The 21,512-nt window shown below is 33.6% G+C and overlaps 2 protein-coding genes across 2 annotated transcripts; both read right to left on the bottom strand.

Moving 5' to 3' along the window:
• Positions 1-12,472: 12,472 nt before the first annotated feature.
• On the bottom strand, positions 12,473-12,955 carry LOC105323312 (uncharacterized). The gene has a single exon (XM_011422429.4). The coding sequence runs from the start codon at positions 12,953-12,955 to the stop codon at positions 12,473-12,475; it is 483 nt and encodes a 160-aa protein (XP_011420731.3).
• Positions 12,956-17,610: 4,655 nt separating this feature from the next.
• On the bottom strand, positions 17,611-18,039 carry LOC136269943 (uncharacterized). Its single transcript, XM_066065864.1, has one exon. It carries the CDS (start codon positions 18,037-18,039, stop codon positions 17,611-17,613), a length of 429 nt encoding a protein of 142 aa, XP_065921936.1.
• Between the last annotated feature and the right edge of the window lie 3,473 nt (positions 18,040-21,512).

Below are 21,512 nucleotides of genomic sequence, written 5' to 3'. Positions count from 1 at the left end.
TGAATTAGAAGCAGTGAGTATCGTTTTTTCACGTGATACCCCATATTTGGGACGACATTAGTAGAATGCGCGTTGATAATTTCTTCAGGGACATTCATCAGAATGCTTAACGGACAAAATACTATATGCTGCATAGCTTGAACTTCTGCGTTTGTATATTTGTGCATTCTACTACCGTGACTATTCACGTATGTTAAAAATGTACAGTTACCTGTATTCATTTCTAGTGCACAATAATAAAGCCAACAATACGCAATTGTGCAGGTTTTTCTTAGCAAAATCTGTTTGTACTTGTTTGCGTATGTTTGTCAGTCGCTTGATATAGATCATTTTTTGAAGCAACAATTGATCAAGTAAAACAAGAGTATTTTTCAATGTGAGCATGGAACAAAGTTAATGGTACGTAATCTTTCCTTTTTTACCTTCTAAAGTAAAAATCAAGGTGTACAAACATTCCGGCAAGCAATTATATATTGTGAATAAAACAGACAAAAACCACGTGCGTTTGTTGAATCGTAAACACGTTTTAGACCGTCATGCATTGCAACTCATTCATTGGATTGGAGAATCTGTTTGACGAAAATACTGTCACGTGTCAAATAATGCTATCCATATAAGGTAGTGTACCCGACCTGTTTAAGTATAAACTCGATCCCGTAAAGTTTATACTGAGGTTACTGTGATAAATGATTTGACCTCATGTTATGATGAACATGACCGTAATAATACATGTAGTTAGCATGGCTTTACTGATACAATAAATACTGTTAAAATATTAAAATTTACGGTTATATCATTGCAATAATGAAATTAAAGTAATGATTATATGGCGAAAACTACCCACCCTGTCAGATATTGTACGGTTTGATGTGCGTCAGTGCTGAGTACAATTTGATTTACCTGGCACTTATCAATAAGTTATATATAAGCATTAGACCAAAACCAGATCATTTTGCGTTTGGGTATATACATAGTCTAAATAATGAGTACAGGAACACTTGTCAAGGGGATGAAAAATTATATGATAAACACAATTTTTTGCATTGGTCCTATTAGTCCACATTGTGTCATGAAAAATCATGCGCAAAGGTGAGAAAAAATCCCATTATATAAATTCCCAGACACTTACAGACCAGTAGCATTACCCCCATGCTTTCTAAAGATTTTCGAAAAACTTTTACAAGAATTAAACCTAATGTATTATCAACTATTGGTTTCCCAAACCCACAACAGCAGGGATTTCAGCCAAAGCTAGATTGCCTTAAGGACGTTTGATCCTGCGATCAAAAGTCTTAAAGTTTTTTTCTAAAGTATTATTTAAAAATCCTACTACATAGCTTAACCAAAATTCAAAACAAAAATTTTGGGGTCTAATGCTTCATTTGGAAATACGGTGTATTTAATATTTAATATGCAGATTGCACATAAATCGCTTTTACCTCTATATTTTATAATCGGAATGAACTATGGCTTCAAATACAAATTTATACTATTTATAATGAATAGAATAAAAATTATCATAAAGAAAAATATTACAATTTCTTCAGCTAATTGATATTATGACCTTTTTGCACTGATAAAACGCTATTTTTATCCATTACCAATTCAACATGCAGAGAAATTTTTAAAAAGTCTCAAACCTTTTCTCAAATTATGATAAACTCGTCAGAAAAATCTTAAAATTTCAGAAAATAAAACAAAGAGTATGGGTCTATAATGTAAAATTTGAGATATGGCATGAAATAAGCTGATTTTAGGCAAAAATTGGGATTCATTTTTCCTTGACTTTTATGAAATATAAGTTAAATTTGCCAATATGTGTCGATAGAAATATTGAAAAAATTGTAAAATTATGTTGTTTGTAACAAAATGAAGATATCCTGCTGCACAAACTATCTAGAAATTTTGTTTGCGCTGAAAATAAAGAAGTTAAAGTTACATTACTCTAAAACAACTGCGTTATGAAAAATGTTCATTTTCTTCTTGAAAACATTCCGCCACAAAATATAGTCCCATACTAAACTCTGTAAATATGTGATTTTTCCGTTACTATTTTATTCAAGATACTTTAATTGGTATTATAAAGTTTGAATTTATGAGTAGAATCAATATATGATGCATAATTTCTAGAATAGAGGTGACCCAAAATGACTACCCAAAAACAGAGGAACGAACCTCTTTAAGGCATCCTTTAACTATTTGTCAAAACTAAGAACTTGGTAGTCCCGTATATATGTATGTCGCTTTCCTAGATACACAAAAAGCATTCGACACAGTCTGGAGGTATGGCCTAATGTATCTTATCTTATCGCCTCGAAGTTTCAGGACGTCTGTTGACACTTTTTGACGACTGTAACCAATACCCCATGTTCCGTTGTAGTAAATTAAACAAGCTCCTCCTGTTTCGCAGGGAGTTCGTCAAGGTGGAATCCTGTCAACACTTCTCTACTTAGTTTTCATTAACGACCTGCGTAGAGAAATTCAAAACCAGTCTCCGACTATGGGTATTTACTGTATCACTTGTTCTAACCCTACCCTTGCGGATGATATCTCAGGACTCAGGCATAGCTTTATCTCCTGCAGCAATCCAAAATATTCTCACCACAGCATTTAAATACTCTTTAAAGGGGCATGGTCACGATTTTGGTCAAAAATTATTTTTCCGATTTTTATATTTACAATGCTTCAGAAAGGCATTTTTAATAGGTAACCAAAATTTGAGTGTCATTTGTTGAGTTATAAGAGTTACAGAGCTTGAAATTCTTCGCTACGCAAATAAAGCGTTTGTTTACATTTTGAACGTTGAAGTAAAAAATTCAGTTTTAAACCTAAAACGAATGTGTTAAACGTTAGGAACTGTTTATCTATGCTTAAAATAAATAAAAAGATAGACAAATAAGCTGGAATTTTTTTTACTGGTATATTAAACCTATGCAAACAAAAACAGGGCACGAGCCTTGTTTACATGTTAAAAAATTGTGAGCCCTGTATCTTGCTTATAACTCTACGAATGACTCTTAAATTTAATTTGATCATTAGAAATGTATTTCTAAAGCATTGTAAATAATAAAAACATAAAAATAAAATTTGACAAAAATCGTGACAGTGCCCCCTTAAATTTGAGATTCAAGTTTAATACAGGCAAGTCAAGTGGTCTCCGGTTTTCTCTCTCACCAACTCATAATCATTCACCTGCTTCATTATTTCTTGATACAGTGCCTGTCTATATGTCTAAGACATGTACTCATCTAGGTATTCACCATCATTCAAAACTTGTCAATACTGATAAAATCGTTAACGCATGTAGGAGAGGACAAGACTGCTTTGCCTTTAAAATACCTGAACATCTCAACCCAGATACCATATCCCGACTTTTCACCAAAGTTGTTCTCCCTTCCATCGTGTATGGGTGTGAACTATGGTACGACCTACGCAAAAAAAAAGATCTGCAAGATCTGAACACTCGATCTTCAGCATTTTATTTGCAAACATGTAATTGGCCTCCAAAATAGTACAAGATCGGACATATGCGAATCACTCTTTGGGCTTCTTCCAATAACATCCGAAAACTACAACAGAAACCTCATTTTTTGTAGGCCTATTCTGTGTAATCTGGACACCCAAACTAATACTAAGAAGATATTTCTTTACCGACACTTTTCCTACATCAACTCACATGAGCGCAAATAATTTGGATATATTCACGACGTTATCAACATTATGACTAGATACAATCCCACTCAACATTTCTTGTTCTACCTGCAAGTTGGTTACTTCCACCTAAGGATAGCTTGAATAAAACTGTCAAAGAAGCTATAACCAACTTTAATATCGACTCCAGACGTCAGCGCATGTTTTCTGACCCCGGTCTCTCCAAATTCAACACCATAAACGCAGGAAGACCCCCTTTTGCTATTTGGAAATTTCCATCCAACATACATGAAAGTGAATTTTTAAAATCGTTGTCAAGTTATGGAGTCTTCCAACTATTTCTTAAGTGCCGAACTTTGCGATCATTGTCCACAGGACCTCTATCTATTCCTGTTTAAGGCACATGACATCTCTTACACATCCTTAATTTTCGTTTCCTGGGGGGTACAGCAGCATGGTACCCAGGCTTGGGGTAATGCTAAATGTAATGGTAATGCATTGCAATGCATTACATGTTTTCAAAGTAATGCTTGTAATGTGTAATGCCTCAAAATTAGCATTACAAGTAATGCTAATGTAATGCATTACTTTCCAAAATCTATTGTAATGCTGGCATTACATGGCATTACTTTGCATTACTATGCATATTTATGCATGTTCACTTTAAAAAGTGTGATGAATAAATGAATAGTTGAAATTGAATTTGATTAAATTTATTTTTAAAGAAGAAAGAAATAATTCTAATTGAGAAAAAAATGTTTTAATTGTACATGTTTTATTAAAAAAGGTTTTTTAAAATTCATTTTTGAATTGTTTATATTACTAAAGATAACAGCACAATTTCACAACATTTTTAAGAGTGTTGTTATTAAGAGTTTTTAATCATTTAAACAATTTACTCCAATTAGTTTGCACTTCAATAAGAAATGTGTCGACAACTCACTATGCCCCCTGGATAATCTAAGTATCAAAACAATCTATTGTTATAAGAAGTGCTAAACACCCCAATCCCCTGCCCTTCGCTATGTCACAATAGGATAGGAGAAGCAAAATGAATGCACTGTCCATCCATGATGAAAATCAATATCACTTCCAAAATTATAACCCATTTGAAAATAATCTTACTTATTATACCCGCACTTTCTAAAGAAAGTTCGGGTATATTGTTGTTACCCTGTTCCGTCCGTCCGTCCGTCCGTCTGTCCGTCCGTCCGTCCGTCTGTCACGTTTTACTTTCTCAAACTGCTCTTACATCTTATAAACCAGCAAACTGAACTCTTGGAGTTTGATTTGGGGTATCATGTTGTTTTGTAAAAAAGTTTCAAAAATTCTCTGTTAGTCCTGGGGGTCAAATAATTGGTAAAAAATGACGTTTTTTCACAAAAAACCTTCTTCCTCGAACTCCTCCTACATTTTCATAAGTAGACAAATCATCTTTTGGAATATGTTTTAGGGTATCCTATAGATGCGCAATAAGGTTTCGGAATTTTCAATTTTGTCCTGGGGGTCATTTAATGGCTAAAAAATGACGTTTTTTTACAAAAAAACTGGTTTAAAAAACGTCATTTTTTTTAAGCAGTAGCCAAATGATCTTCTAGAATATGATTGGGGGTGTCATATTGAGGCATGATCAGGTTCCAGAATTTTTTTTTTAATTAAGGGGATCAGTGGGCAACAAAAAATGACGTTTTTTGGCAAAAAAAATATGGTTCCCAGAACTCCTCTTACAACTTTTGGAGTAGCTACATCATCTCTTGGGATATAATTGAGGCTGTCCTATAGATGTGCAATAAGGTTTTAAAAATTTTAATTTCATCCTGGGAGTCAAATAGTAGCAGAAAATTGACGTTTATCACTAAAAAATCAAACATTGATCCAAGAGCTCCTCTTATGATTTAATGGATAGACAATCATATCTTGGGATATGATAGGGACTGTTCTATAGATGTGCAGTAAGGTTTTCAAAATTTAAATTTCATCCAGGGAGTCAAAATGTAGCAGAAAATTGACGTTTATCACTTAAAAAAAACATAGATCCTAGAACTCCTTTTATGATTTAATGGATAGACACATCATATCTTGGGATATGAAAGGAACTGTTCCATAGATGTGCATTACGGTTTTGAAAAATTAAATTTAACCCTGAGGCCCATTACCTACCGGTACATACCTTTTGATGCCCTTTAAGGATCAAGAATATATATGGTTAAGGGGTGGGGATCTCAACCGTTTTCGAGATATTCATGCACTTCCTGTTCAAGGGGGGTCATGACAACCCCCGGGGCCCATGACCTACATACCGTTTGATGCCCCTTGACACAAGGTACAAAAATATATATGGTTTAAGGGTGGGGATCTCAACTGTTTTGAAGATATTAAGGGACTTGCTGTTTGAGGGCGTCAGGACCACCCACAGGGCCCATGACCTACATAACATTTGATGCCCCTTGACATCAGAAACATGAATATATATGGTTTAGGGGTCATGATTATAACAGTTTCTGAGATATATGGTAATTTCAAATTCCTGGGGGGTGGGGATGACCCCAGGGGTCAGATCTAATAAACCCTATATATTGCCAGTAACAGCCAATATATGATTATGAAAACCCTATATTATTATCTTTGTCCGTTTTCAAGTTACCATTTACAATAGAGTCTATGATTCTTTCTACAAGGTTCAATGTTAGACCCCACACCCTTTTGACACCCCCCTCCCCCCCCCCCCTCCCCCGAAAAGTGGTTGTCTAACCCAAAATGAGAAAAATCAAACCAGGGTGCACAACTAGATTTGCAGGCCTATCATATCCTAGAGTTTTGTACAATTATGTTCAGCCATCTCTGAGAAACAAGTTCAGAGCGGGAAAGAGGAAAAAGAAGATGAAGAATATATACATGTATTAAGAACCGTACAAAAACAATAAGTCTCCAAACTTCATTCAGGAGACTTAATAATTAATCTTTAAAAGATTAAATAGAGATAGGATCATCAAACATCAATAATTTAAAGATAATTGACAATTTCTGATTCTAAGGGGGTCAGGATGACCCCTTAGGGTCATGACTTACATGCCATAATGATCTGATACGCCTGCATGACCTAAGGAGGAATAATATCTTTGGATTAAGGTGGGGATCTCAATGGTTTTTATGATATTTGATAATTTCAGGAAGAGCACTTGGGATCATGACCTACATACCATCTTAAATGCCTTGAACAAAGAAACAATAATATAATATGTACATGATATATGATTCAATTTAGGAACCCAGATATAGATCAATCATCTGTTTTGTAATACTTCCTATGTATATATACATGTACATGTATTAGTTTGTGTTTTGTTCTATACTATTCATGTTCATGACTGTAGTATGGCTTAGTCTTATTTTAAATTACATTAAAAAATTGTCAAATATATGACTTGGAACCCCCACTCCCAAACAAACTCAAATATAAACTGTTCTCTCCCCCCCCCCCCCCCCCCCCCCCCTTCCTTGTCGAATAATCTATTAAAATCAAAATATAATTTGGGTGTCTAAAAACTTTTATAAACTGGTAAAAAATGTTATTCTTAAAAAAAATTACATTACACCTTGCATAATTGACAAATGATCTATTGAGATACGATCAGAGGTCATATTTCTACCTTGGGATCAATAAGTAGTATTCATTGACAAGTTAAAATTAATTAATAACAATAAATGATTCAAATTATAAATGTTTATACTCCACATTCATCCCCCCCCCAATCTAACCTGCTTATAAAGATTCAGTCTTCTTAATACATTCTTACATGTGTACAGTAGCAAATTTTAAATCATTTCTTGATTGCTTTTTCTCTCGTGATTCACATTAACATTTTGGAAATTGCTTAATTCAATTTTTAAGATTTATAAACAAAATGTTATATATGCATCACTGCCATGTGTATTCACCTATTTGGGGCAATTGTAAAGTCTCCTAAACAAAGCAGTGACATCGATCATTAGGCTAGGAATTACCCACATGGATCAAACACTACTGTATAACATATGAATAAGATAAAATACATTATTATTTCTAGTTCTAAAATGTCAGGGTGTCTCCAAGGGGGCATAATCTTACAATACAATTTTACGCGCAATGACACAAAGAGCAAAAATAAATTAAACAGTTTAGGGATGAGGATCTCAGATCTCAGAAATTAACAAAATATACAGTGTATCATATCATTTCCTATTTCATAAAGGCGGGAGGGGGGGGGGGGTGTTAAAGACAACACCTGGGGGTCATTAATGTACTTTACACCAGTTGATGCATCATAATGACTTTAGAAGATATTTTGTATTTTCCTGTTTCGTGGGGTCAGAACAGTCCCATAAGGTCATGACCTACATTGTATTTGATGCATTATAATACATTAAGAAAGAAATACTCCTTCCTATTATTACTCATATAAAAATTATAAGTGTCTACACTTACTTACATATGAAATACACAAATTTAATAAGAAATTGTTTATACAGGGTCAATATGGGGTCAACTCAACAGTGCATGCAGTCTGACAAATGAAAAAAATAACTTTTGCAACTAAAATGACAGAAACTTTACAAATGCGATAGGATAGGTAACGATGATAAGCTTATTTACATATTAAAAGATGATGATACAGTATGCTGTCAAAGGGAGATTACATTTAGAAAGTGAAAGTAGAACTTATATGCTGGCAGGAATCCCATGCTGGCATCTTATTCATGTTATTAGGCTATATTGTGCTACTGCTACTACATGTATTATGCTTACCTAAATTGGTCAACATCATAATGATAATCCAATTAAAACACAATAATGAATTCCTTTAGCTGATCTTAACTACCGTAATCCTTTTACCAAAGTCAAGCTAGCACGCACTAAAATCCTTTTCTGCATACGGTATGTATGGGTGTTGCTAAAACGCGGAACGGAAAACGGAACGGAATGGAAAATATCATCATGTTTATCCCTTAAAAAGGGTATAGACTGGCCAGAAACGATTTACTTTGTATCTTTTCTTTATATCTAATGAATGATTATCAACATGTTGCTATCTTATTAATATTCATATGAATGTCTATCAATTATAGCATTGTATTCATTCGGCTTTAGTTGAGTAAGAAACGGAAAAATCAAATGTATACGAATTGTGAAACATTAACATGATTAAACGAGCAAATTAGCTATAACTTTTTACTTATTTCTCTTATATGGTATTGCTGGCATATTACCGTAACGTACGCAGTTAGTGAAAGCGTTTTATGCGTGTTTTGAGTATTTTTATATTATTTTCAAATATGATGTACATGTATATACTTACATCAAAATTGAATTTTCGGTGTTCTAGACGATCTTTTATCATACAGACGATACAGTATCATTGAGATAGAAGAAAAAAACTGTAGGACTGACGACATTACAAAATTAAAATACAGTAAACATTAAAATACCCGGTAATTTGTGAAACTAGTAATTTGTGAAACTAGTATTTTTAGCAATGCAATTTTGTTTACGTTTGCATTACAAAGCATGCAGTTGTTTATTCCAGCAGCTATATACATATGATCCGAATAGAGAGCTCTAGACGTTGCCTGGTTTGATTTTCCGATTATATATTGGGACTATAGTCTGTCGATCCCAAAATATTCATGCAGCACATTTGGACGATTTATAATGGAAAATGTTGACATCTTTTCTCCATTTGGAAGTCACTCAGAAGACCTTGCACAATTTTTCAACACCATCATCCGGGTCTGTTAAAATGCAAAACCCCGTAGACTTCTTTATTTTTAGCCGTGTATTTATACCAGCTGATAAGCTAGAGAGGACGTTTTAAAGAAAGAATAATGAGAATGTTTAATGCTTCTAAAAGAGAATCGCTTGAACCCTGAGGTATATATAAATATACAGCAAAAAGTGAATCGAGGATATTTTGGGACAGAATATAGTGGTCAATGCATGTACTGTTAATTTTGAGGAAATAAATATTCTTGAATAAATAATCTAATATTGCTAATCTTTCAAAAAAATTTAAAAAGGTACATAAAGTATATCGTTTTAGCATACTTAACAAATCTATGAGGTAAATAACATTAGATAAGATTTTCCGTTTTCCTTCAGTTCCGTTTTCCGTTCCGCGTTTTAGCAACACCCATGTATGTATACACGTGAACCCATCTAATCGAAGAGCTGGGTAAAACTAGTACCCGCTAATGAGACATGCAAACCTGTGTTGTGTACGTAACTTCAGACAAAGATCAGTCATTTGTAACATGCATGTATTTTTATGACCTATTCTTCAAATCCACTTGCACTATTTTATTAGGTAAATAACAGCTTTAAGGTGGTGCAGGACACCTGCATATTGTGATGTACATGTATACTTCCTATTGAGATAAACAATAAAGTATGTTGACTATTGATTAAATATTTACCCCCCAAATAATGTTACCTAACATTGAAGCGCAACGGGTTAGAGCGTTTACATGTCTGTAAGAGCATTGGGGTCCAAGGTGTATTTTTGGTAATTTACGAATTTTCATGGGGAGGGGGGGGGGGGTCTGAACCCCTCACTCCCACCCCTTCTCTAAATCTGTGCACACGATGATGTTCATGTTGGCACACAGAAGCAAATCTAAAACCGGCAACCGCCACGGGGAGGGGGCATAATTTAATTTTTAATTTTGTTTGTAATAATTATATAGACCATTATACTTCCTATGACATAAAATGTTAAGATTATTGATTAACTGAAAATTCACTGCAAACAGTTCTACCCCAAATTGCACATAAAGTGCTGCTCATGTCACGATGTGTATTATCATATGGGCAGGGATCTCATCCTTCAGTTATGAAAATTATAATTTTTAAATGTATTACCGGAGTTTGCATGTAGCCTTCATTTTTAATTAAACTGGTATAAAACAGTGTTATTTAGGGGCAAACACATGGTGCGGGTATTACTGTCTAATGACAGCATCTAGTTTTCTCTCTGTTTCTCTCTGTCTCTCTCTCTCTCTCTCTCTCTCTCTCTCTTGTATATTAATTTCGGTACACTGTACATTAGTTTGGACTGATAGAAAAAACAAGATTTATGTATTTAATCTATTATTGCACTTAATATACATGTATCCTAAGAAAAAGATCGTCAAACAGTCTTTTCCAGTCCAAGCTTTGACTGCTCCGCTAAAACATTTATTTAGTATAGCCCAGAAGATGGATGCATTTAAAAGATGAACACTTTGAAACTTCGATCATAAAGTGCAACAGCAATCTTTTGTCTTAAATTGTCCTCCGTAAAAAGAAATACGATTAAAATATATTAAGAAATATAACTGGGAAAAATCATCTGTTTATAAATTAATACAATTAAGTGTCCAAAATTATAAAGATTTGTGTAATCTGGGGATATATCTATATTTAGCTTTTAAAAACCGCAACATTATTTCATAAATTGTTTTTGTACGCATGTTATCCTGTGTCTCTATTTCATATCTGATATTGTATCATGCCAAAAGTCTATAAATATCATTTTACTTATGTAATATGTTGTTCATATTGCCACAATATGATTATATATTGACCAAATAAAGAATGGCTCTTGTTTATTCATTGAATTTGAACCTGATACTGAGCATGAAGCTGTAGATATGTTAAAGAGTGTTGTATAATTATTTGAAACATTTGCAAAAACTCTTTATTAGCTTTACTTAAAAAAAAAAGTAATGGTAATGGTAATGCATTACTTTACTCATGTAATGGTAATGTAATGCATTACTTCAAGAAAATCAAGTAATGGTAATGGTAATTTAATGCCCAAATTTATGAAGTAATGGTAATGTAATGCATTACTTTACAATGTAATTCGCCCCAAGCCTGATGGTACCACAAACACTTGAAGTTTACTCAATAAACTCACCATACTAGTAAATCCGGAGAAATATGTTCTCGCCAGCAATTGCAAACTACGTACTTATAATTTCTATTAACGTTGTCACTCACGTGCTGTATTTATAATTTATGTTAATTGTTATTCGTGGTGCTTTCTCCTATGGGAGGAAATAGAGGTAGAATGAATGAATATCCGTTTAGGTAAGGTTGGGAATAAGAAAATACGTTTTCCTCTATGTATTAATCTAAACTTGAATTACCTAGATGCTTATACATGAATGTTGTGTTCAGCTTTAAAAATAACTTCTGATATTCTTTATCGTATTAAATCGCATACAAGTATGTAACAGGCAAAGCATTTAAAACAAATAAATGGAATAAATATCTTATGACAACAATTATGTCTAACAAAATATTAAATCAAATATAATAAAACTAACAAAACACGGTTTTGTTTCATTTTGACAAAAATTAGAAATCATAAATTAAGGTGGAATAACACACCTGGAGAAAGTCACTGAAACACTCAAATTAATAATAATTTTTTTGATTATGAAAGATATAATGGATAAATAAACTGTACATATGTTAGATAAGCAAAACAAATTCCATTTTAGAAAAAAAATGAATATCTAAAAAATTCAATTCAGTATGTTAACAACAAAAGCTCCTGTGGGATTCGATCTCGTGAAGTACGGATAACAAGTCCGACACTTTATTCACTTGGCTCTGTAGTAATTTAAATGTTACTGTCAATAAAATCCTTTTAATTCAATGAATGGCGTTTCGATAAGAGGCCAGCCATTTTGTGATGATGTGTTATTCCACCTTAACTCAGTTGACAAATCACTCTTTTGTTTATTATACATGTTCCATTAAAAATAGAGTAGAAACATTAAAAAAGTTAAAAGCTTGTCATTTAAACAGGTGTCCAAAGTAGGAAGAGAAAGGACTCTCTTTCTGTTTCGGCTCTTCACTAATCCATTCGAACAGGTTCATAAGTTCCGTCTGAATCTCGTCCGTGGGGAATATGGTGGTCATAAATACTCGACAGGGTCTCTTTTTCTGTATTTCACTCACATCTAACATCTCCTCCATTTCCTCTTTCGTCATACAATTTTTTAGATCTCTTTTATTGAGAGCTATGGCGACAGGTACACCTTTCAGTTCGTCATCACTCAAAATGTTATGAAGTAACACTCTAGCCTCTGTCATTCTGTCCCAATCGTTACTGTCAACGACATACACAATTCCCTGGGTGTTTGGGTAGTAGTATCTCCATAGGGGCCTTTCCAAGGCTCGAGAGCTTACGTCCCAAAACATCACTTCTAAATCCTTGATCTGACAGTTTTCAACGTTAAACCCAATTGTTGGAGCATTTTTGACATCTTTCCCCATACATTGATAAAGAATGGTTGTTTTTCCTGCGGCGTCTAGACCAAGCAATAACACCCGTACTTGCTTTCGGCGACAAAAAGCGTAATTTAGGTTTCCCATCATTATGAATTATGAAAGACACATTTTCTCCGTCCTTTCAATACAAACACAACCATAATATTATCATTTACTCTTTGTTAACAGTGATTGCGAAATAGGTAACTACTAACTATACATGCATTAAGACCTTTAAGAAAGACGATCCCGAGCAAATTTAAACTTGTACCTAATTTATGCGTGTTTTTATACTTTGACCAACACGACATGATCTACCGAAATATCGACCGTTTCCACAGTCTTTGTGGATCTTCTGTATTGTGTTGTGGGCGGATGTCTCATCGTAGGGACATGGAGCTTAATGTATCGGGGAAATGATCAGTGATGGAACACATTACACATAAATCTGTTGGAACTCATCGCAGTAAAGAAAGCAATTTAGTCACTTCAAAGACAGCGTTAAGCACAAACAGATCCTACAGAGGACAGACAACTTGTGGTGGTATGGGACATTTGTCGATATTTATGTGGATTAAAGTACAATAAAATACTTTCACTGGATCTTGAAAATTAAGATCTCTGAAAAATAATGAAATGGCTCATGGTTTATATTTATACAATCTGTGTTTTAGAAATTTAGAAATTTGGAAAATTGTTTTTTGGGAAAAAATGGTCCACAGCTGATTGTAAATAGATGAGCAAACTCTACTAAGTACACCCCAAATTATAAATGAATAATATGGTACAATTCCAAAATCATAGTAGATAGTTTGTCAAAAGTTTTGTTAATGCATGATTACTTGAAAGATTTTTTTGTTAGTGACTTACTCATACATTGATGCATGATTACTTGAAAGATTTTTTTGTTAGTGACTTACTCATACATTGATGGAACGTTTATAAACTTTGAGGAATCGAAACAAATTAATCCAAAGACAAATTGTATGGAGAATGCAAGTTTAAGAACTTCAGTTTATGATCAGACTGCATACACTTGCACAAAATTAACGTTTGCCAAACTTACAAAACATGACACTATATGTTATCCCTAATCACATCGTATTGTTCATTTAATACATGTAAAGGTGGTAGATAGATGTACAATACTATGCGATTAAAAAGGAAATATGTACATCTATATCAGAATGGAGAGAAAAAGGTTCCAACTATTTATTTACAGCTTGGAATAAAATTGTTGAACCCTAATATAAAAGGAATCAAAACTACATTGGCTACAATATCAAATCCTTCACAGAATTGTTCCTATTTATTTAGATATAAACAGCAGAGTCCGCTGTATGTGCTTTTTGTAAAATAGATGAAAAGGTAATGATCACTTATTTTTTAATGTAATATTGTAAAAGAATTGTGGTGTGATAGTGAGGAAAGAATTTTGAAACAGTTCGAAATTTTGTTTTAATTTGATTTACAGTCAGTTCTTAGAAAATATAAAAATAAATTTATAGAATATTTTAACTTGATAGCTCTTATTGCCAAGCATTATATTTTTTGTGTAAATATAAAAGTAAACCAATACCTGATATATAGGCATTGAAAAATATCATAACAGAAAACTTTAATTGAGAAATATTTGCCGTTTATAAAATTGTAGACAAAAGAAATATGAAAGCCACTGAAAATGTTTTGTTATGTACGAGATATGGTTACATTTTTTAAATATTTTTTCTTCATCTCTGAATTTAAATTAAATCATTTATATTGAGTATGGTTTATACATGTATACTTACTCTCTCTCCTCTCTCTCTCTCTTTCTCTCTCTCTCTCTCTCTCTTTCTCTCTCTCTCTCTCAAATTGGAGAAACTCATTTAATCATTTAAGCTTTGGAAGGAATGGAATCTTACTTTTCAAACATTGTTTTTTGGTAAGAACTGAAAGGTAAGTGAGCCATGGAAACCTATATTTTTACCAAAGTTTAACACATTTGCTACAGACTGTTGAGATTTACTTTTGTGTTCTTGCATAGCACTAAATAGACTTGGTACCTTTTGCCAGACTCCAGATGCGTTGAGTTTAATTCTGTATTATGTCCCAGTAGTGTACACCTGTGGACGAGATGGATCCCATGTCTCAATTGCAAGTCAACCACACCTACTTTGATGGACAGAGCAAGGAACGTCACCCTTTTTATCATTGGGTCCTTATTGTCTAGTTCCAGTTTTTGGGTAAACACAAAGTGTTTGATACCACCGGGGGGGGGGAGCTCAAAAGTTCAGGCAAGATCGTAGACAGTTTGGGGAAAATGCAAAAAGTTGAATCTGGTAAGTATAGATATTTTGCATACAGAGTTTTTACCTTAAAAAATATCAGATCATCACTGTAATGCTTGTTACTGAATTGGAGTACTTGACCTTAATGTATTCATGAACCTGAATTAAAAGTAAAGATTGAAAACACCTTACTGTATTGATGAACGTGAATCCAATGTAATGATTGATTTGATCTTATTGAAAAGATGGTTTGACTTTATCATTATTATTAACTTGATTGTATTGATCAGCTTGACATTTAATAATGAACTTGTTTTAATTAGCTTTTGTCTTTCTGCAATAACAAATTGAACCTATCTATTTTTATTCTTTGAATTGCCACAGAACCGATAGACTCGGTGGAAAAACAAGAACGTTAACCTTCATTCATAACTTTATAAGGATTCAAAATTGTGTTTTCCATCCAGATTCAAAAAATTCCTTAAAAATGACTTTTTTCACGCAGAGAACCATCGTGTTATCCGATTATTGTTCAAGTTGCTGTTTAGCTCACTTCCGCTTCTCAAATTGTTAAGGATACAGAACATAACCATTGATAGAATTCATCTAGTTTTAGAATGATAGATCTCATTGTTCTAAGCCCAAGTAATCAGCAGTTAAAACCACCAAATATTGTAAATATAATATTGACTTTACAAGTTGAACAAATGTTCTTGTGTAGATGTCAGGAAGAGTAAATGTACCGAAACTGATAAGGTCGAATAGTCTTACACTACATATAAAACACAAACGACACTCTTGAGAACATAAAATTTATACCAATATATAAACAAGAGGCCCATGGGCCACATATCGCTCACCTGAACAATAGTTCTTATATCATTTTATTTCGAAAGGTTTATTATGAAGTGAACTCTGAGGAAATATTGTAAAACTCTCAAACATTTTAAGATTTTGCCATATAATAAACAATACATAAAAAGGAGAAAAAATTATATCTTTGGCATGTTTGTATTCTTAATTATTTTACACATCAAATGAGACTGAATTTTAAGCCCTAAAATATCCATTTGCAGTAAAACAAAAAATTGCCAAATCACTGAAAAAATGAAAAATATATATTTATTAAATAATTAAAAGATGATATTTGCATCTGTTTTGTCTTTTAATCATTAAGGGATTCTTTATCGATTCATCAAATAAAAATATTGCAGGTGTAATGAGGACATTAGACATGTTAGATTTTAATTTGCATTCTCATCTGACTTATAAACTAAACTTAAAAAACACGGAAAGTCTATATATAGTTGATAATTAAAGTCTATTTATAATTCCTACTTTTCTTTTCATAACCTTTTTTATCTTTTGTTAATTTATCTTTTCTGACTGTGTGTTTGTGAATCAAAACTTCGTAAGAACTAAGATCCACACCTTTTTGAAGTTGTTTGAATTGATGATCTATGATCCCGATCACTTGGATCCCGATATGGAAGTAATTGATGTCTGGATCGAAATTCCAAAAAACAAAAAAACTAGCAGATAAACATATTACAGGTAATTTAATAATGATAAACTTATCATAGAAATTTCCTCTTTTTTTTGAATACTTCTTTTAATAAAAAATGATTTCAACAATTTAGAATCTAAACTATCTTAAAATATTTGCATAGTAATTTCACAAACTGTAGCATTGTAATTCTTAAAAAGAAGAGTTTAAAAACATTTTCCAACATCTTCTAGGGCCGTACGTAGTATTAATCCGGGGGTCACGGTTTTCACACTTAAGAATCTACCCTATCTTAGGATACCTGTACAGTAATTTCACTAATTGTAGCATTGTAGTCCTTGAGAATATATTATAAAAACCCTTTTCCCTTTATATTTCTATGTTAATTTCGTTTTTCAAGTAATAAATTTTGAACCCCTCTTGGGACCCCAGTATTGACCCGGGGATCACGATTTTCACAATTTAGAATCTTCATTATATACAAGCGTTCGCGTAAATATTGGCATATCTGGTGCAGTGGTTCTTGAGAAGAAGATTTTTCAAGACACCCACCCAATTTTCACAGTTTCGCAATTATCTCCCCTTTGAAAAGGGTTATGCCCTTTATTTTAACAATTTACAACCCTCTTTCCATAAGGATGCATTGTACTAATTTCAGTTAATTTTGGCTCAGTGGTTTTAGAGAAGAAGTCAAAAATGTGAAAAGTTTACAGGCGGACGGACGGACGGACGATGGACAACAGGTGATCAGAAAACCTCACTTGAACCTTCGGTTCAGGTGAGCTAAAAATAAAATATTAACATTAAATCAACATATCGCAGTTAGTTCCGAGTTTGATACTATACATACACAATAAGTAAAAATGTTAACTGTTTAAAACTTGTCATTCAAACATCATGCTTTTCATTTTCATCAAAGGTGTCCAAAAGTGGGAAGAGAACGGATCCTCTTTTTGTTTCTTCGAAGATTCTTGACTTTCGTCTGTCGGCTCTTCACTAATCCATTCGAACAGGTTCATAAGTTCCGTCTGAATCTCCTCTGTCGGGTAAACCGTGGTCAGAAATACTCGACAGGGTCTATTTTTCTGGATTTCACTCACATCCAACCTCTCCTCCATTTCCTCTTTCGTCATACAGTTTTTCAGATCTCTTTTATTGAGAGCTATGGCGACTGGTACACCATTCAGTTCGTCTTCACTCAAAATGTCATGAAGAAACTCTTTAGCCTCTGTCATTCTGTCCCTATCGGTACTGTCAACGGCATATACAATTCCCTGGGTGTTTGGGTAGTAGTGTCTCAATAGGGGTCTCATTTTGCCTCGAAAACTTACGTCCCAAACCGTCACTTCTGAATCGTTGACCTTACAAGTTTCAACGTTAAACCCAATCGATGGTATTGTAGTAACAACTTTCCCCAGAACACAGTGATAAAGAATGGTTGTTTTCCCCGCGGCGTCCAAACCAAACAAAAACACCCGTACTTGCTTTCGGCGACAAAAAGCGTAATTTAGGTTTCCCATTATAATGATTTAAAAAGGTATTCCCAATGTCTTCTCATAATATACACAATCATAACATTGTCATTTCCTCCATGTCAACAATGATTGCGAAATAAGTAACAAGAGGTCTTCAAGGAGGTCGATCCCGATGCAAAACTTGTACATTCGAACGTTGTTAAACTTTATTTTGAAGAAAAAAAAAATTGCCTGAAATTTTCACAAAACCGATGTATATTTCATTAATGGTCGCCGTAGAAAAAGGTATTTTAATTTTTTTTATGAAAGTTACTGTAAAGTTGAATTGTAAAGTCATTATTATATAATTTGTAATAGTCTATTCTATAGAATATTTAAATATATATGTACTCTGGGACCTATGTCAATATTAATGTTGATTAAAGTACATTATAATTAAAATATTTTACCGGTTTAGAATTTACAAATTTTACATTTCTAAAAAAAAGTTTTAATATTTTTGTTTTAAAATGCCCAGCGGGATTTGAACTCACGACTTACAGATTCCTTACGAGCCATCTAACCCACTGTGTTAAGCTGTTTGGTGAGAATTAAGGGAAAGAAAGAATTACTCTTGATTTTATTGTTTATTTTGATAAATAGTACGTCACAACATGGGGGTGTCCCATACCTTCATTTTCTTTATTATATAAGTCATCATATAGTGATACCATTGCGGATGGTATTGTGACCGAGTAAATAATAAAGACAAGGTTCTTTGTTCAGGATGTTTTATATGTACAAAAAGGTGATTCTGTAAATAAATATAAACGCATGTAAATATATATACAATTTATACACAGTAATTCTGTACGGTTTAAATAAACCTTTAACTTTATTATAATCTTAGTTTACTTTATGTAGACACTAAGAACAGTTATGTTATATAAAATAATACAATAAATACCTTGTGCGAGGTGTTGGTGTACAAAATCGCCGGATCCACAGTGAAACAAAATCAAAAGTTACCGGGTTTTATAATAATAGAAATGATCCGATTCGATAATACTAGCCAATGGGAACAATTGCCAATAGAGAAGTAAAGAAGGTGTTCACCAACTCAATCCACCTGCGCACAAGAACTAGCGTAACTTTATTAATAATTATATATTGTAAATTTTAAATCTGCCCACATACTCCCCTGCTTTGAATTTTATCGTCCAGATAAAAATCAAAATTTACACAAACTAATCAACATAATATTATATATAAATCAAATGTTCAATATGCGTATCACATTCACAGTCTATGATTCTTAATCCCACATACTCTTCTGTTTATCGCGTAATCGCAAACTCCGACGAAGAGATAGGGATGGATTAACGTCACGTTCGGTGTAATTGTCACTGCTTATATATTTCGGCGGTACGCGTTTGATATCACGTTTATTAAGGGAACGCTGCTGTCCAGTGTTTGAAACAACTGTATACATGTACACACAGTCTTTGACTGTTTGAACACGGTATCTTGTTGTACTCCAAAGGTCTTGAAGTTTGTGTCTTCCTGTAAAACCTCTGTTGCTTATGAAAACTTCGTCACCCACACAAAGTGATCCACCATTTTTGCATCGAAGCGATCTTTCCTCTGTGATGCATTTCTTTCCAGGTTTCTTTTAGCATGCTGAAATAATTCACTAACATTATTTCTGTGCTCTTGAATGAATTCATCGTAATTCACATCACTATCCGAGACAGAATCCGACACTGTTGACGACACAATAAAATCGACTGGAATTTTGGGTTTACGACCGAAAAATAAATAGAAAGGACTGTAACCAGTACTGAAGTTTGGAGACACATTGTACGCAAAAGTAACATTGGATAAATGATCTGATTTCTTCTTCTGTGGTGGTAGACTTCTGAGTAAATCGTGAAGTGTGTGGTTAAAACGTTCTGTCTGTCCATTGCCTTCGGGACGATAAGCTAGTAAGTGGTTCATAGCTGGTCTAATCTGCTGGTTTTCTGATTTGGCTACACAACAACGTTCACAGTTCTTGCAATATTCTTTGATCTCACTAAACATTCCAGGCCAATAACACCAGTCTTTAATAACACTGAATGATCTTTCGATTCCCTGGTGACCAAGGTTGTCATGACACTGTTTAAGAATTTCCAGTTTCAGTGAAGATGGTAAAACGTACTGTTTGGTTTCTCCATTAACCGGATCACACACAGTTCTGTAAAGTATTCCGTTATCCATACTTAAACGATTCCACTGCCTGAGTAGAATATTCACAGCCTTTTCACAGTTTTTCCTTTCTTCTTTCTTTGGATATACCTCCTGTTTCCAGAACTTTAAAAACTGATGAATGTCTTTGTCCTGAGACTGTAAGCGTTTCAGATCATTTTGACTGTATTGACAAAGAGAACATTGCATTTTATCACAAATCACATCGGATGATTCTTGACACAATCTCTGTTGCACACACATAACATCTTTGGGAATTTCAGACGACCAGAATTTTTCCTAGACTGGTTGATGAGGTAAGTATTTCTTCTTCACTCACCGACTTACGTGAAAGAGCATTCGAATTGTGTTTTCCACTGCGATATTTGATTTCAAAGTTGAAGAGAGCCAACTGTGAGACCCAGCGTTGTTCGTATGCACTCAATTTAGAAGACTGTAGATACACAAGCGGATTATTGTCGATACAAACGGTAAAAGAAGAGTTCACTAAATAATCCCGGAATTTGTCGGTAATACTCCAATATAATGCTAAAAGTTCCAGACGTCGCGAACTGTAATTCTGTACATTCCGTTCGTTGGGACGAAGTGATCTGCTGGCGCACGCAATAACACCATCTTGGTGTTGCGACAGCACCGCTCCGAGACCGTTGAGACTTGCATCGACTTCAAGCACAAAAGGTTTTGTGTAATCGGCATATCCTACAATTGGTGAACTGGTAAGTAATTCTTTTAATAACACAAATGATTTTTCACATTCACTATTCCACTTTTCAAAGAACAGCTTCTTAGATGCATTCGGAAACTCAGATGATAATAACTTATGATAAAATTGTACAATGGCGCAGCAACTTTTCCAAAAGACTGAAAAAAACGTCTATAATATGACGCCAATCCAAGAAATGAACGTAACTGTTTTGGTGTTGACGGTGTTGCCCAGTCACTCACAGCTTGCACTTTTTGAGGATCTGTGTTAATTCCATGTTTTGATACTATGTGCCCCAAGTACTTTACTTCCTCTTTGAAAAAATCACATTTAGATGGTTTTAATTTAATTTTGGTTTCTGAAACACTACTTCCAATCTCTG

This window comes from Magallana gigas, chromosome 7 (genome assembly GCF_963853765.1).
Source record: "Magallana gigas chromosome 7, xbMagGiga1.1, whole genome shotgun sequence".
NCBI lineage: Eukaryota > Metazoa > Mollusca > Bivalvia > Ostreida > Ostreidae > Magallana > Magallana gigas.
This window is presented reverse-complemented; position numbering and strand designations above follow the sequence as displayed.

Excerpts from the sequence above, each read along its gene's own strand:
- LOC105323312 (XM_011422429.4), bottom strand. The coding sequence starts at position 12,955 with ATGGGGAAAGATGTCAAAAATGCTCCAACAATTGGGTTTAACGTTGAA.
- LOC136269943 (XM_066065864.1), bottom strand. The coding sequence starts at position 18,039 with ATGAGACCCCTATTGAGACACTACTACCCAAACACCCAGGGAATTGTA.